This window comes from Rhinolophus hipposideros (assembly GCF_964194185.1).
Source record: "Rhinolophus hipposideros genome assembly, chromosome: 6".
In the NCBI taxonomy this organism is placed as follows: Eukaryota; Metazoa; Chordata; class Mammalia; order Chiroptera; family Rhinolophidae; genus Rhinolophus; species Rhinolophus hipposideros.
Window position 1 is genome coordinate 9495487 of NC_138052.1, and position 16021 is coordinate 9511507.

The 16021-nt window shown below is 34.4% G+C and overlaps 1 protein-coding gene across 7 annotated transcripts in view; it reads right to left on the reverse strand.

Moving 5' to 3' along the window:
- Positions 1 to 12450: 12450 nt before the first annotated feature.
- Positions 12451 to 16021, reverse strand: part of PTPN4 (protein tyrosine phosphatase non-receptor type 4) — a 168016-nt gene continuing 164445 nt past the window's right edge. For all 7 annotated transcript variants that reach the window (XM_081052199.1, XM_081052198.1, XM_081052195.1 and 4 more), the window contains one exon: positions 12451 to 14653. In XM_081052199.1, the coding sequence (XP_080908325.1) occupies positions 14567 to 14653 (87 nt within the window). In that variant the 3' untranslated portion in view covers positions 12451 to 14566. The remainder of the gene's footprint in view (positions 14654 to 16021) is intronic.

A 16021-nucleotide genomic window follows, 5' to 3' on the forward strand; every position in this document is an offset into this window, starting at 1 on the left:
CAAGTTAAATATTCCAAAGTTTTCAGGGTGAGAGGTGCAATGCAGTTCCTCTGGGATGGCAGCTCCGACTCCATTTTGAAGTGGCTCCGTTTATATTATTTTTCACAGTTCAAAGAACTAAAGGAAACTGTATCTAAAGAAATAAAAGAAAGCATGGGAACGATGTCTCACTAAATAGAGAATGTTAATAAAAAGACAGAAATTATAAAAAAGCAAATATAATTTTAAATTTGAAAAGTACACTAACAAATGAGGAATTCACTAGAGTGGTTCAACAGTAAATTTGAGCTGACAGAAGAAAGAATAAGTGCACTTGTAGATAGGTCAATTGAGATTATTCAGTCTGGATAATAGAAATGAAAGAACAATGAATAGACTCAGAGATCTGTAGGACCCTGTTATTTTCCAATGCAAAATATATGTTGTAGTTCTAAACCCCAATATCTGTGAATGTGACCTTATTTGGAAATAGGGTCTTTGCATATGTAATCAAGTTAAGATGGTGTCATTAGAGTAGGCCCTAATCCAATATGACTGGTGTCCTTATAAGAAAGAGAAATTTAGAGAGAGAGACAGGTACCCATCAAGGAAAGATAATAAAAAACCGGGAGAGGATGGCCATATTATGATAGAGGCAGGGTGCACCTAGAAGCAAAGGAATACCCAGGGTTGCCAATGAATGCCAGATTCTAGAACAGGTAAGGAAGTAGGCCTACCAAATTTTGGATTTATTGAGTTTTGGGTAGGATTCCATTTTCCTCCATTCTTGGCATTTATTTATTAATTAAGATATTTATTAAGAGCCTACCATGTGTAGCCTACCACTGTTTGTGCACTGGGTATACCGCAATGAACAACACAGAATCCCTGCCTTTCTGGAGCTAACATTATCGTGAAGAATTAGAGCATAAAGCAAAACAATTAAGTAAAATATATAGTATGTCAAGTGAACAAACGAAACAGGAGAAGGGAATGGGTCGTGCTGGAGGGAGGTAGATGTCAATTTTTTATTTAATAGACTTTATTTTTTGGAGCACGTTGAAATTTACAGAAAATTTGAGGACAAAGTACAGAGAATTCCCATTTAGCCTCTTTTCCTTCTACCCCCCGCCCCAGAATTTCCCCTATTAACATATTGCATTAGTGTGATACATTTGATAAGTCAATATTTATACATTGATATAAATAAAGTCCATTAGGGTTCACTTTTTGTGTTGCACACTCTATGGGTTGAAAAATGTATATTAACATGTATCCACCATGACAGTATCTTGCAAAATAGGTTCACTGTTCTAAAAATCCTGTGCTCCAACTATTCATTCCTCCCTCCCCACCAAACTACTGTGGTCATGGAAGTTTCTATTATCTCTAGGGTCAGCCAGTGACCTGAGAAGTATTTCCTTAAATGTCTGGCTCCTGAGAGAGAGGATAAAACCAAGTACTGTTTCTCAATTCCTTGGAAGCAGCTTTATTTAGCCCACGGGGGTTGAAACAATACCAACCAGCCTCTAGAGGTTTGGCCTCTCAGTGATTAAAAGCAGCAATCGTCGGTTAGAACCCACAATCTTGATATTTGGAAGACAAGGTCCTTTTTGCCCACTCTGGCACCAGCAAATCACACCAGGATCATGGGTAGCCATCCCCACTGCTGCCTGCCCCACGTATGGCAGATGGTAGTTGCTACCATGCGAAAGGCTGAAACTCACCAAAATTTACCAGTCTCTTCACCAAGTATCTACTGGATGCTGCAAATTTTCTAACTAAAATAGAGTTCTAAAATAGTAACTCCAGTGTCCACCAGCTATTAAATTGTTTAGGTGGAAGGATGAACTCCTGGAACTTCCTACTACACAATCTTCTGCTATGTCACTTCCATAAGCCTTCATGTATTTTTTTTAAAACAATAGTCTCCTTATATTGTTTTCCTCTACATCTGTGGACATATTAATCCTACTTGTTATGTGTCATTGTCTTTTTCTTCTAATTTCATTGTCTTTGCCATTTCTGAGTCTATTTCTATTAAATGATTTTTGTTCTACGGGTCATATTTCCTTGCTTTGTTCTACCTATAGTAATTTTTGTTTGCTGGACATGATTAATTTTATTTAGCTGAATGATATTAAGTGGGCTTTTATCTGTCAGCCCGTTAAGTAACTTGGGAATTAATTTGATCATTTTGAGGCATGTTTTAAGATCTTTTAGATGAAGCTAATGTAGCCTTTATTCGACAGCTTAGTTAGCTTCACTTCCAAAGTTTGGCCTTTCTTGGGTTTTTACTGAATGCTCTGTATTTTCAAAGAATCTTCTCCAATTACTTGAAATGAACTTGAATTCTTCTTATCATTGTGGCCAGCTCTGGGAATAGTCGTGTTACAACTTGCTAACTGTCTTTCTTCAAAATTTTTTTGTCTGGCCTCATGGGATTTCACCACATGCAAAGATTAATATTCAGTCTAGGACCCAAGGTGACTTTTATGTAAATTCTTGAAATCCTTTTCTATATAGATTCCTCCTCTGGAACTTTGGTTCATACCTTCTAACAGCCCCAGCTTCCTAAACTCTGATTATCTGGCTCCCCACATAACAAGACTACCAGTCCTATTGGGGTTCCAGATTTCTGCACCAGTTTATAAATTGCCTTCACATAGAAAACCTGGCTTATGGTTAAGGCTCACCTCACTTATTTTTCTTTTCTTGGGGATTATAGTCTTGTTCTGCCTTGACCCAGATTGTAAAAGTTGTTTCTTATATTTAGTTGAACTTTCTAGTTGTTTACAGGAGGATGTTTCTGGACCCTGTTACTCCCTCATGGTCAGAAGCAGAAATCCAAATAATATTTTGTTTAGGTAGAGTAAATTACAACAACAAAGGACCTGAAGGGGCAATTCACCCCAAAAGAAATATGCATAGCCAATAAACATATAAAAAGATATTAAATCTTAGAGACATATCTTCTGACTGTAAAGTGATATGTATTTTGGGGAGCCAATGTGGCAATATCAATCAAAATTTAGAATATACTTAATGGACGCACCAATTCCACTCCTAGATATTTACTCAAGATGAATGAAATCATGTGTCTACAGGCAGATTTGTACAGGAATGTTCATAGCATTTTTTATTGATAATACCCCCCAAACTGAAAATACCTCAAAGCCTGGCTATCTATTAAAAGGAGACTTGGCAAACAGATTGTGTTATAGAAATAAAATGAACTACTACTTATTAATAAAAATAAACAAGGAATACTGATGAAGCTCAAACTTTCTGACTAAACAAGTTTTAGAGTGTTTATTCATTCCATTTATACAAAATTCTAGGACAGGCTAATCTATGGTGTAAGAAAGACTCATTGTCCCTGGTAATGTTAAGGGTTGTATTGTGTCCCCTCCCATCAAAAATGTCAACATCTGTACACTCAGTACCTGAGAATGTGATGTTATTTGGAAATAGGGTCACTACTGATGTAATTAGTTAAGATGAGGTGGTGGTACTGAAGTATCACTAATCCAATATGGCTGGTTTCATTATAGAACAACGGCCATATAAAGATGCAGAAACAGGGCAGTGAGATGGCTCGTTGGTTAGAGTGCAAGCTCAACAAGTTGCCTGTTCAATTCCCTCATGGGATGGTGGGCTGTGCCCCCTGCAACTAAAGATTGAGAACGGCGACTGGACTTGGAGCTGAGCTGTGCCCTCCACAGCTCGATAGAAGGACAACGACTTGGAGCTGATGGGCCCTGGAGAAACACACTGTTCCCAATATTCCCCAATAAAAAAGAAACAAACAAAAAAAAACAATACCATAAGTAACATCTTCAAAAAAAAGATGCAGAAACACAAATGTCACGTGAAGATAGATTGAAGTGACATTTAAAAACCAAGGAAGGTCTGAGGCTCTCACGAGCTAGAAGAAGCATCTGAATAGATTCTTCCCTAGCACCCTCAGAGAGAGCATGGCCCTGTTGACACCTTGATTTTGACGGGAGGAAAGGTGAGGGTGGTAATGGACGGGGGAGGGGAAAGAGGAAACTTTCTGGAGCGATGCTAATGATCTGTATCAAACCCTAATGCAGGGGTTTGAGTTACACAGATACATACATTTGTGAAAACTTACTGAATGGTAGACATAATATTTGCTTATTTGATTGATAAAAAATGTATGTCAAAAAGGGCAATTATTGAATACTAGTTAATGATATGCATGCTGAACTGCTCAGGGAGAAGCGTACAGATGTTGGCAACATTATTTTATGAAATGCATAAAAAAGATAGATTGATGGATGGAGAGAGGCTTAATAGATGAACACAAATGTGATAAGAGCAAATATATAGCTGGATGTTAATTGTTGAACCCAGGGAATGAGTATGTAGGTGTTCAGAGTTCAATTCTACCTCTGTTTGAATATTTTCATAATACAATGCTGGGGGGAGATTTATATATAGTTGACCCATATGTACAAGCATGATTTGTAAGGGAATATATAAAAATCTATACGTATTATCGTTTTTAATAGCCAAAATTTACAAACTGTCTAAATATTTAAGAGGAATTATTATATAAATTATGGTAGAAACCCACATATCTGATGGGATCAGAAGTAATGGTTGATTGGTTGAATGAAAACCATTTAAAGAACAAATAAAAAAATACACATACTTTGTTTTAGCTCAAGATACATAAACGCATATTCATTTGTGATTCTTTTTATGTAGGGCCAAGGCTTTTTACGTTGGGTTTGAGCCCAATTATAATTCCTTAGTCTTTGTTGCAAAAAACAGACCCCAACTGTATCTATTTTTTCTGTTAATCTCTCAATTATATCATCGATTCTTTTGCTCTGTTAGTCTCTCTTAATTGTCTTGCTCATACCTATTTTTAATAAATTTTTAAAGAATTTAATAGTTTTAATGATACCTTTATAAGGCATTTGCAAAAATCCTACCCTTTTTCTTGTCATACTCATTTAATTGGCTTGTATAATATATAATTAACTAAATGATATAATAAAGGTAAATAAATTTGCATATGTAGGTGAATGAACGCACACAACTGATTTTAGTAAGCTTACGACTTAATTGATGGAACCAGAAGAGCTCAGACATAACTGAGAGCAGTCAACAGTGGGCAAGGGAAAGAAAGAGAAGAGTGCCCGTCTACTGAGTAGGCTATTTGGATGGTGGGTAAGAAAGCTTCAGTCAGATGGAATGTTAACAGGGATTAGGAAAAGCTTTTGCAGGTATGCCCCCAACTCAGAAGTCATTAAGGAGATTGACACACTTGCTTATGAAAGTATTAAAAACGTCATCATACCCCCCAGCTTTCAAAAAAAAAAAATCAAACACCATAAGGTTTTGCAACATACATGACTGAAATGACTAATTTCTTTAATTTCCAACATCTCATAATGAAAACATGAAACAACTTGATGTGAAAAGAAAGGATATCAATATGAAATTTAGGAAATAAATACAAGGTATCAATAAAGATAAAAATCTAAACCTTACAGAATACATCAAAATAAAATATTTCACTTACGAGATGAGCAAAAAAATTGTTTGATATCAGTTCTAAAAAGAATGTGGGAAAACATTCTCATATGCTTTGGTTAGAAGCATAAACTGGTATAATCTACTCTGAGAACAATTAGACAATATTTATTAAAATTTTAAAATGTCGGTGCCCTATGACTTAGCAATCTCACTGTTAGAAGTTTACCCTATGCATATACTTGGAATGATTAATGAAAATGTTTGCATAAGAATGTTCACTGCAGCATTGGCTGTACAGTATAAACTAGAAACAAGCTAAGTGTCCAACAAGAAATTAAATTATGGTATATCCATATGATGGAGTACAAGGCAGTGATTAAAAAGAACGAGGTAGACCTGAATATGCTGATACGGAAATATTTCCAAGATGATAAAGCAAGCTGAATATATTGCACAATCTCTTTGACATTAACAAAATGTGTATGTACACACAAATGCATGCACACACATTTCATCCCCTAGAAGAAAACACAAGAAATTTAACAGAGGTGGCCATTGACTTGAGGGGGACTATTCTTAGGGGTGGAGCATGTAGAAGAGGTTTCCAGAACTCCTCGTGGATCTTCCTCATACTGTTTAAATTTTTAGGATCTTGTACATAAGAACAGTCATGGCATAATGATGTCTTTATTTCTGCCTTTTGGTGTAATTTATTTTTAGTTATGAAATGATTTAAATATTAATTTTTTTCTCTAAGAAATTATTTTCTCTCAGATGAAAAAAGGCATACCTAACTGCACTTGGTGAAGATATGAAGCCAGCTGACTTTAGGAATACAAAGGTCCTTTATTTTGACTGTTGAGGTCTTCCATTAGGAATACTAGAAGAGAGAGCTTACTGCTGGGAGAAGGTATCAGACATCCTTTATTCGTCTGAATTTCTTTTAGTTCCTTATTTACCCTCTTCCCTCTCCCCAACAAAGCCACTATGTGAGCCAGTAATTCTAGAAATGTCACACTTAGCATTCTCCTCGTTCCTTCCGACCACCCATTAATGAATATAACCGTTGTTCGAAAGCCCAATGACAAAAAACTCATAAAATAATCTTCAAAACTCCTACACTTTAAATTACTAAATCACATCTTTATTTAGCAATTGAACAATTAAAAGTCACAGCTAGAGTTTTTTTCACGTTTGTACCTGAACAACTATTTCTCAATCAAACTGAAATATGGCCAACAAATTACGTGTCATAGCATTTCACATAACAAATTGCTCTTAGTACTAAAACAGTTTTAATGCAAATCAGCATTTTTATCCTGTTTGCTATTAGTATTTAGATTTTTTAAAAACATGAATTGCAGGAATTCTAATTTTTTACTGATATTAAGACAAATAAACTCACAAGGCCTTTCTAGCATATATTAAGCTGCAGTGACAAATGCAGTGATCTCAAATTATGCAGTGTTGACCAAGTTCAAGCGTACACATTTTAAATGAATCCTAAGCTTCTTTGCCTCTTACTTAGGGAACAAGCCCTATGTGAAGGGATATATTTTTGTGAAAAGGGGTAAGAGTTAGCTTGAAAAATTAGGGGGCTAATTCCATTTGCTACTAGTTCAGTACAATGAAACGTGAAATGGCAGCAGATGTGTAAAACAATGTTTTAATTAGGAAATAAACTAGACAAGTGACTTTTTGCCCTTCATATTTACATATAGCACCTGTGACAAGGAAACAAAAATCCCAAATTAAAACATCCTCTACACAGAAATTATTTTAAAAACCACCACTTAAAAGTATTACAGATGACTATATACCAGGGGTGTCCAAACTTTTTTCAATGTTTTTTACCAAGGGCCATATGTGGTAAAATACACAAACAGCCGGGCCACTCACTCGAGGTGAAGTACGTATTGCCTCACTTGGTTTATTTAAGTAAACTAAATATGTTTTTGGAATTTGCTGCGGGCCAATAAAAAATGAATCGCAGGCCACAGTTGGCCTGCGGGCTGCAGTTTGGACACCCCTGGTATATATAGTGAACTATCTGTCCTAAAATTAAGCCTACACTGTAGAAAACAAAGACTAGCTTTTCTTATTTGAAAAGATTACAGTATGGATTGTAACTGCAATGACCTGAAGCTGTAGGAACACTGAGTTGGACGGTTTTAATTTTTTAAAGCACATATATTCTAATGATAGAAAATGAAAACAGCTTAATGTAAACTGTTTTTTGTCTCTTAAATCCTGCCCTGTGACATGTATCTGAAGTGTCGGGACTTTGCCCCCTTCAATTTACTTGTGGTGCAGTATTGACTTAACCCCTAGGTACAACTTAAAAACAAACAAATGGATTTCCAAGTATTTAAGTAATGTACAAAAATGCAAAGCAGAAATGATTCCAGTAAACCAAACTTGGTTGAAGCTAGCTGAGAGAACTCAGAATCCAGCCATACAGTCAACTGGGTAGCTTTATTGTACTAAATAAATTACAGAAAAGTGGCAAAGCTAAAATCACACAAGTTACCCTTCAATATCAGTGACCAAGAGATCGATGTAAAGCATTCAAACTTGGGTCCAATCAAATGAGCTCTACATATAATCCACTAATTTTCCATATTTACAACACTCCTAGGATATTTTTAAATGTATAAATTAAGTCAGTAGTAAGCATGAAATAAAGTGCTACTATTTGAAATTCAAGGAATCAATTTCAGCCCTGAAATTTGACCTACTCTACAGACTGCAAGAAAGAATGAGTAATTCTGTTAACTCACCGAAGGGTGGGAAAAGATGGGGACCAGAGAAGCCCAGAACTGGGTTGAAATTTTCTTGCCCAGGAGGGCAAATAACTGGGACACGACAAGTCAGGAGGAAAAACCAAAAAGCTTTTTAAATAAAATGCAAAACGGGCTCAACATGACTGCAGTGAATTTGGGGAAACCACAAATCAGCACCTATTTGGGTCTAAGATTGTAAGCAGGGCTGGGCCCCCTTGCGGACTTTATGGTGATAATTTCATTTAGCATGTGGCACTTTATTTACTTAAATAATATTTGTTAAGTTTTGGAAACTCCCAGAAATGATAGGGGGCTGATAGTAATCTTTTAACAACTGTTAACAAATTTAATGAAGATACCACCTTATAGTTGCTCAGGGTACTTCACAAAGACTCTACCATAAAGGGAAGTTAATGATTTTGTACAAGTCAGAGGAATGGAAGCAGGTGTCAAAACAATGAAGGCTCCATCGAGTCAAGTTTAATGAGTAATAAACAACAAATACTACTTTTTAAGAAATTGTTGAATAAATTAATGATACCTAAAGATTTTGGTTTAAAATGTAGGGGTTTTTTTCCAGTTGTTTTTTTGTTCAATGGAATTAATAGACCCTAAACGTATACGACACCACCACTACAAGTCAAAGTTGGTCTTATCTGTCTAACACACAGAATAAAAAGGCAGAACTATTTGTCAGGGGCCTCTGCACATATTTACTGTGGTGAATCGTAGGCACGGTTTTCTGGCTTCACCAAAGTCACACTCTCATAACAGTGTCCTCATCTGTGGCTGCCACAGTGCCAAAGCCTGAGAAAATTCCTTCATGGGAAACACGGTCAGCAGAAATGTTTACCCTCACACAAAAGCAACCTTCCACTCCACTCCAGACAAGTCTATATTACACTTAAAAACAGTATGCACAAATTTTCTTCAAATTTCTTATTCCAGAGCTAAAACAAAGTGAAAAAGAATGTACATTATATTTGAAATGTGTCAGATTGTTCTTGTTTATAATGAAATTGCATTTTTCTTCTAAAATTGCATTTTGTATAATGAAGTGGAATACACTCTCCCTTTCCTTCTTTTCAATCCCTCACTGATTTTTTAAAACAAAGAGTATCTGTAGAATCAAGTCATAATTCTAATAACAAGTGAAAGATACATTCATTTTCTTTACAGCACAAAAGACATACAAATATCATTTTTTCCTCTTTAAACAATGAAGTAAAAGAAGTTAACAGTTTCAATCTTTTGTCCATAGAAAAATATTTTTCTGTATCATTTACATCACAACAGACAGGAAAATTTTACAGTGTTGAACTGAAACTTTTATGAGCACAAGGCTATCAAACATTTTCATTCTTGTGTTTGAAATCTTAAAAGGTTTCAGGAAGTTAAACATTAGAACGTCCTCCTAAAACTGTAGTCTTTAACTGCAATATTGCTAATACCTTTCACTTTGTAAATTAAAAAATAAACCAGTTTACTTATTTATGCAATGAACTGTATCTCGTCAGTGTTGATGAACTGCATCCCGGTAGATACCACTTCCGGCTGCCCATTTAGCTTGAATTACTAAACTAAAAAAGACTACAAAACTTTAGAAATCAACAGCAAACTGCCATGGAAAACCTCACATATAAATAGCAGCAAATTTAGGTATGGAAACAGAAATAACAATTTGGTGTCTACACATGACGACTTCATCAAGATTATAAAACCAAAATGTCTAATTTCTGGCTGAAATAGGGCTTGTTTTTGACAACATTGAAAGGCGTACTGTAGTAATGGCTACTAAGAATGAAGTTTGTATATAATAAAAAACTGTGGATAATAGTTGCAGACATTGTAAAGCAAGTTGAACCCCCAAAAATAAAATTTAGAGTATAATTTCATGTATTCTTTATAAAATTGAAGTTATCTATGAGCAGTTAGCCCTTAAAATGTTTTACGTAAATTCATATCTACACAATTCTCAAAGAATTTTATACAACTTGCGTTGTGATTACACTAGGCACCAATAAATCTCTACCAACAGAACACTAATTCTGATATTTGATAAAATTAATCCAGTGAGTTTTAATAACATAGCTATTTTAACTGGAGGAAACAACACACAAAATGATCGCAGAAATTGTGGTGGGATAGCTGAAGCAAACGTATGACGTAAGCAAAGCTAATGTAGTTACTTTGCCGATGTGGCAGATGACATAAAAGCAGCTGTCTCATAAATTATCTTTGTCTTGTCATGTTATTAAGAGATGTTTATTCCAACAAATATTTACCATAATGTATTTTCTCTAAGTGACAATGCAAATTCACCTGAACTACAAACCAATGACTACAAGATAAGAGATGTAAACATATTCCACATTATTGTGGTATAAATATTTTTATGAATTCAAAACTACTTTGGCAACCTTACCATCAGAATATTTTAAATATTTCCAAAACAGGTATTTATCACACTAGAACATTGTTAAAAATTCTTATTTTCTTCTCCCTTTCTGATAAGATTATAAAACAAGTAAAGATTATAAAACAAGTAATCCTTTAATTTTACTACATGTTCACACTATGAACACAAATTATTTGATTATAAGTGGACGTGTATTCCAAATCTTAGTTCTATGTTTTAAGTGCTTTTCAACATTAGTCTTCTAATTAGCATTTTAGCATGTTTTCACACTGCACGTCTATCAGCCTAAATACCTTACAAAAGCTTATGTTCTGTCAGGGAAGCATGGCTAGCAAACTGAGTTGGGGTCCTAATTAGGATCACTTTTTAAAGCCTACTTATTTTCTACCTTAAGTGACATCTTCTAAGGTCATCCAACTTATTAAGTGAAATCACTGCCTAAGTACAACTCTTGAGATGAAATAGACAAAAATTCATGAGAATTTATGATACGTTGCCTAAACTAATAGAACGTGAGATTAGATAAAAATCTTTTAAGTTCCTTATAGCTCTCAAGGTATAGTACTTCTAGTGGAGATAGATTTTTTGCTCAAATACCTGCTTCGATCTGATCAGATCTGCCAACAGATAATAAACAACTCTATAGTTAAAATAATCCTTTACTTCTGTTTGTTAGCATTAGCTTTTCTGAAACACACAAATATATAAACACACAAAAGTATCTCTGTGTGTATGTATTAGTACTTGAAATCTTCAAGTAACTGTCTTAATGGCTTAACATACGTTTATACATTTGAAGCCAGCTTTTATATATATATTTTCTCTTCACTCTTAATCAAAGTGATCAGCCCTTTCTCCCCTCTTACTTGTGCTACCAGGCCAAACAAAGGAAATTATTTCTTATGCTGTTACTCTGCCTCTATTTTGAATGGATACACTGGTTTAACAATTACTACCAATTCTTCTTCTCGTGAATGGAAAGTTTATTCCAAATTATTCCTCATCCTATGTATAGAGTGCTGACACAAATCAGACGCTCAATGAAACATTTGAAACGAACATGGTAAAACCATCATAAATCAGATGGGAAAGGTTGTCACAAACATTTCTTAGCATTTACAAAAGCCCTTTGATTCACCAATATCTATTTCCACTTGTGAGAATAACAATCAGCATTAATTGAGAGCGAGAGCGAGAGCCAGGGGGTGGGGGGCTGGAGAATAGGGGAGGGGGAAGAGTAGTTTAGATACAAGAAATCTGGCACTTTAATCAAGCAGTATTACACTGACACGGCCGGAATCTAGAACCACTTGGTGTACACAAACCAGGATGTTTCCTAGAACGCCGTACAGACTGATAAATTGGTAAAAACATTCCTTAGGTGTAATGGGTGAGGTCTTATCTGTCCTGTGAACCGGGAGCATAATTAGCATAGCTGTGAAGGATAATTTATTTTAAATTTAAGATCCCAATAAATGTGCCTTTAAAAAAGAATCTTTTCTGTACATAAAAATACTGACAGAGAATACCCCCCCAGATGAGAAATTTAAATGTAATCCTAAACGTCTAACATATCACTTAAAGACTGGCATTAAGGATTAAAAAAGGCAGCAGTGCTCATTGCCAAGAAATGATTAGAGTTAATCTCAGAAGTGTAAACAAAGCTCTAAATTGAAGAACACGCCAACCATGCCATTTATCTGCTTATGTCTATACAACTGTATCTTGTTAAAAAACCCATGGTTGTCATATTCTATCCATACAGTTAGAACAGTTTTCCTTTTAATTCAGGTGAAAAACAACCACCAAAACAGTTATTAATTATGCAGACCCCAACATGATTTTACTTTTCAACTTATCATCATGTCATAAAGCAGCCTAAATTACATTTATCTGTTGGTAGAATGGAATGTTCAAATAAAACTATAGTTATTTACTATCTTATACTGTCTTGACTATGAAATCCAGAAATAGATAAGAAAATTTCTCTTCAACGTGTTTCCTCTTCTCTTTTAAAAAGAACTTAAAATATTTTAATATAATAATTTATTTGGCTCTTGGCTATTAATGTTTAGGACTTAACTTTCTAAAATTTATTATTATGAATTTTGAACATTTGAAATAACATCATTAGGTTACACTTAAGATTTTAAAATGTACATTTCCCCCCTCATACTAAATGGCATTCCAAAATAGCTACCAGTCAACTCTAAATTTTATCAAGACTATACTGAAATATTCAGAAACCACTAGTAAATGAGTCTATTTTAACCACATCCATATAAAATAACTGTGTAATATAACTTTTCATTAGGTGAGCAAATTTCCACTTATATTAAAACTGGGCAATTTTAAAATTTTCTCTCTCCATAGACTTAAAAAAAAAAAAAAAACCTGAAGAGGAAAACACATCCTCAGAGGGAATCAGATCCTCTTATCAGGCAGGACAATCAACACTCTCTGTATTAACATGCTGATAACTTAATAAGTACATATAAACTGGAGTAATTTAATTGTACACAGAAATGACAAGAAGATCCTCATTTCAGTTATTGAGGGATTACATTTAGACACAAGTCAATAACGTTTCATTCTTCGTTTGAAGTATCCCAACCAATAAGCCACTGTGAACAAAGCTTGATATGAACTGAAATGAATGCCGAGCAGTAATAATTTAGTTAGTGGTAGAAGTAAATCACAATTAATTGCTCTAACTTTAGCTTAGAGTATCAATATGTTTAACTTTAATGTGTATAACAGATACCACTTCCAAAGTTAGGCATAAAATAAATATTAAATTTGAAGAATAAAGCATCTTTTAACTTGAGCTGCTAACTGTAACCCTTGTCCCTCAGGAAAAGAATGTGCAGATTTTGAACAATTCCATAGCAGCAGAGCGCTCACTCAGTAGAACAAAAATTACCTTTGTTTCCTGTGGCAAAACACAGGAATTGAGTAAGAAACAGAATTTCCTTACCCTTCTTTGACTGCATAACTCTCAATATAAGAAGCTATTTTAAAACGTGAACTGATTCAAAATGCATAAAAATGTAAATGTACAATATACATACATACCTCCTATTGGGGTCAAATGAGTGCCTTTTTATTAGACATACAAAGACGTCTCAAGGCACTTAAGGGGTTAAGACACAATGCATGCATTCCTTTACATCAAGTATGTGAAATCACATGATTTGGAATAAGCCAACCTTATGATAAATATAAGTTACATTGTTAAATTCAAGAAAATGTGTAGATTCATATTTATACTTTCTATAAGATGCTGGTAAATGGACAATGTGCAGCATTTCCTGGGAAAGCCAATTCCACCTTTCTTCTTATGGACAGCAGGTCACTACGGGGGGTGGGGAAGCTGTGCTGCGTCCGTAGGCAGTGTACTGGCTAACAGTGAGAACGATATTGCTAACATTTAAAAAATAAAATCTGGTAATCAGTATAGTAAGTACATGAATCACTGGAACACCAGAGCTGACTCCTGATGGTTACTTCTTTTTGCTTTCAGAATTCAGGAGGAGAATAGATGAGATGATGAGAATTCTGAGCCTTGGTTGTGGCAATTCTACCAGAAGGGGACTGCATGGCACCACCACAAAATTTCATAAATTACCCTGAACGTACTCAGTTATTCACTATTTGTTCGGAGCAAAGCATGAAATAGTCTTCAAACGCATGAATTATAGGTTTTAGACAGTGACTTTTTTTTAAACATAAAGTGCAACAGTGCTGAAGTTTTCAGTTTTTGTTAGTTCTTCATTGTTTGATTTAGATGCCACTTCCTGCAATCAGTATTATGGCACAGTGAATATAATGGAAAGCAGTTTCCAACACGTATCCCAGATCTTTTGCTTTCTTATTTATTTGATGATGATGTTAAGGGTTTAACAAATCCTTCTTCATAAACTTTCAAAATAGCTTCACATACAAATCTGTATTGACTCTGAAAAATAAAATATAAAAAATAGAATTGATCAGAAAAAGCAGGAAACAAAACAAAAAAATGACAAACTCACTTGATTTGTTTATTAAAAAAAGTAAAACTGCACAGAGATGCATTTTTCATGAACAGGCTAGCAAAAAATAGAAAAGTCTGACAACATATTTTGTCGGCAAAACTCATTCATATATTGCTAGTATCCCTAACATTACCACAATCCCTACTGATGGCAATTTGGCAGCATCTAACAAAACTACACTAATTTATCTATTTATTGCCTTGCAATCCCACTTCTAGGAAACTATCCAAAGATAAACTAGAAAAAGAAATTGAAAACATACACTCATAAGTGAGGCTATTTACTGTCGAATTCTTTATGATAACAGAAAAGTAGAAACAATCGAAATTGCCCCCAGGAAGAAACATGGTGAGTAATCTGTGGCATATCACATCCTCACACAGGAATACTATGTTGTGGGGAGAAAAAAAAGTCTGCAGACAACTCTAGAATGATTGCAGAGTAGTTTGTTAAGTAAAATATCAAGGTAGAGAAAACTGCATACAATATATTATCTTTATAAAAGAAAGGGGGGAATATAAGTATCTATCTGTCTGTCTGTCTCAATCATTTGAAAAACAGCAAGGGAAGGATAAATCATCAAAAAATGACTTTCTATAAAGGGAAGGAGGGAATAAGGTGCTGAAGAGAGATAGAGACTAGACTTCACTGAATATACTTCCTTCTTTCATATATTTTACTTTGGAACCACAGAAATATACCCCATATTTAGACCATTAATTAAAAAAAGCTCTATAAATTGAAAATAACACAAATCAACGTGTCTATCTAGTTGATGGCATAACTACTGTGTTTCCCTGAAAATAAGACCTAGCCAGACCATCAGCTCTCATGTGTCTTTTGGAGCAAAAATTAATATAAGACCTGGTTTTATTTTAACATAAGACCGGGAATAATAATATAATATAATATAATATGATATGATATGATATGATATGATATGATATGATATGATATAATATAATATAATACAATACAATATAATAACATAACATAATACCAGGTCTTATATTAATTTTTGTTCCGAAAGATGCATTAGAGCTGATGGTCCAGCTGAGTCTTATTTTCAGGGAAACACGGTACATAGAGAGGAGCTATTTCAAGGGACTTTGAAACAGTAATTTGACTGTATCTCTTGTAGAACATGTCCAAAAAACAAATAAAAAAAGAAACTTTGGGAAAAAATGAAAATTCTTTTCAGTATCCATATGTTGGTGATAGTAGTGTTAGTCTGTATATTCTGAGATTATTGTTGGTAAATTGGAATAAAACAAATGAGTACTGTGTGATAG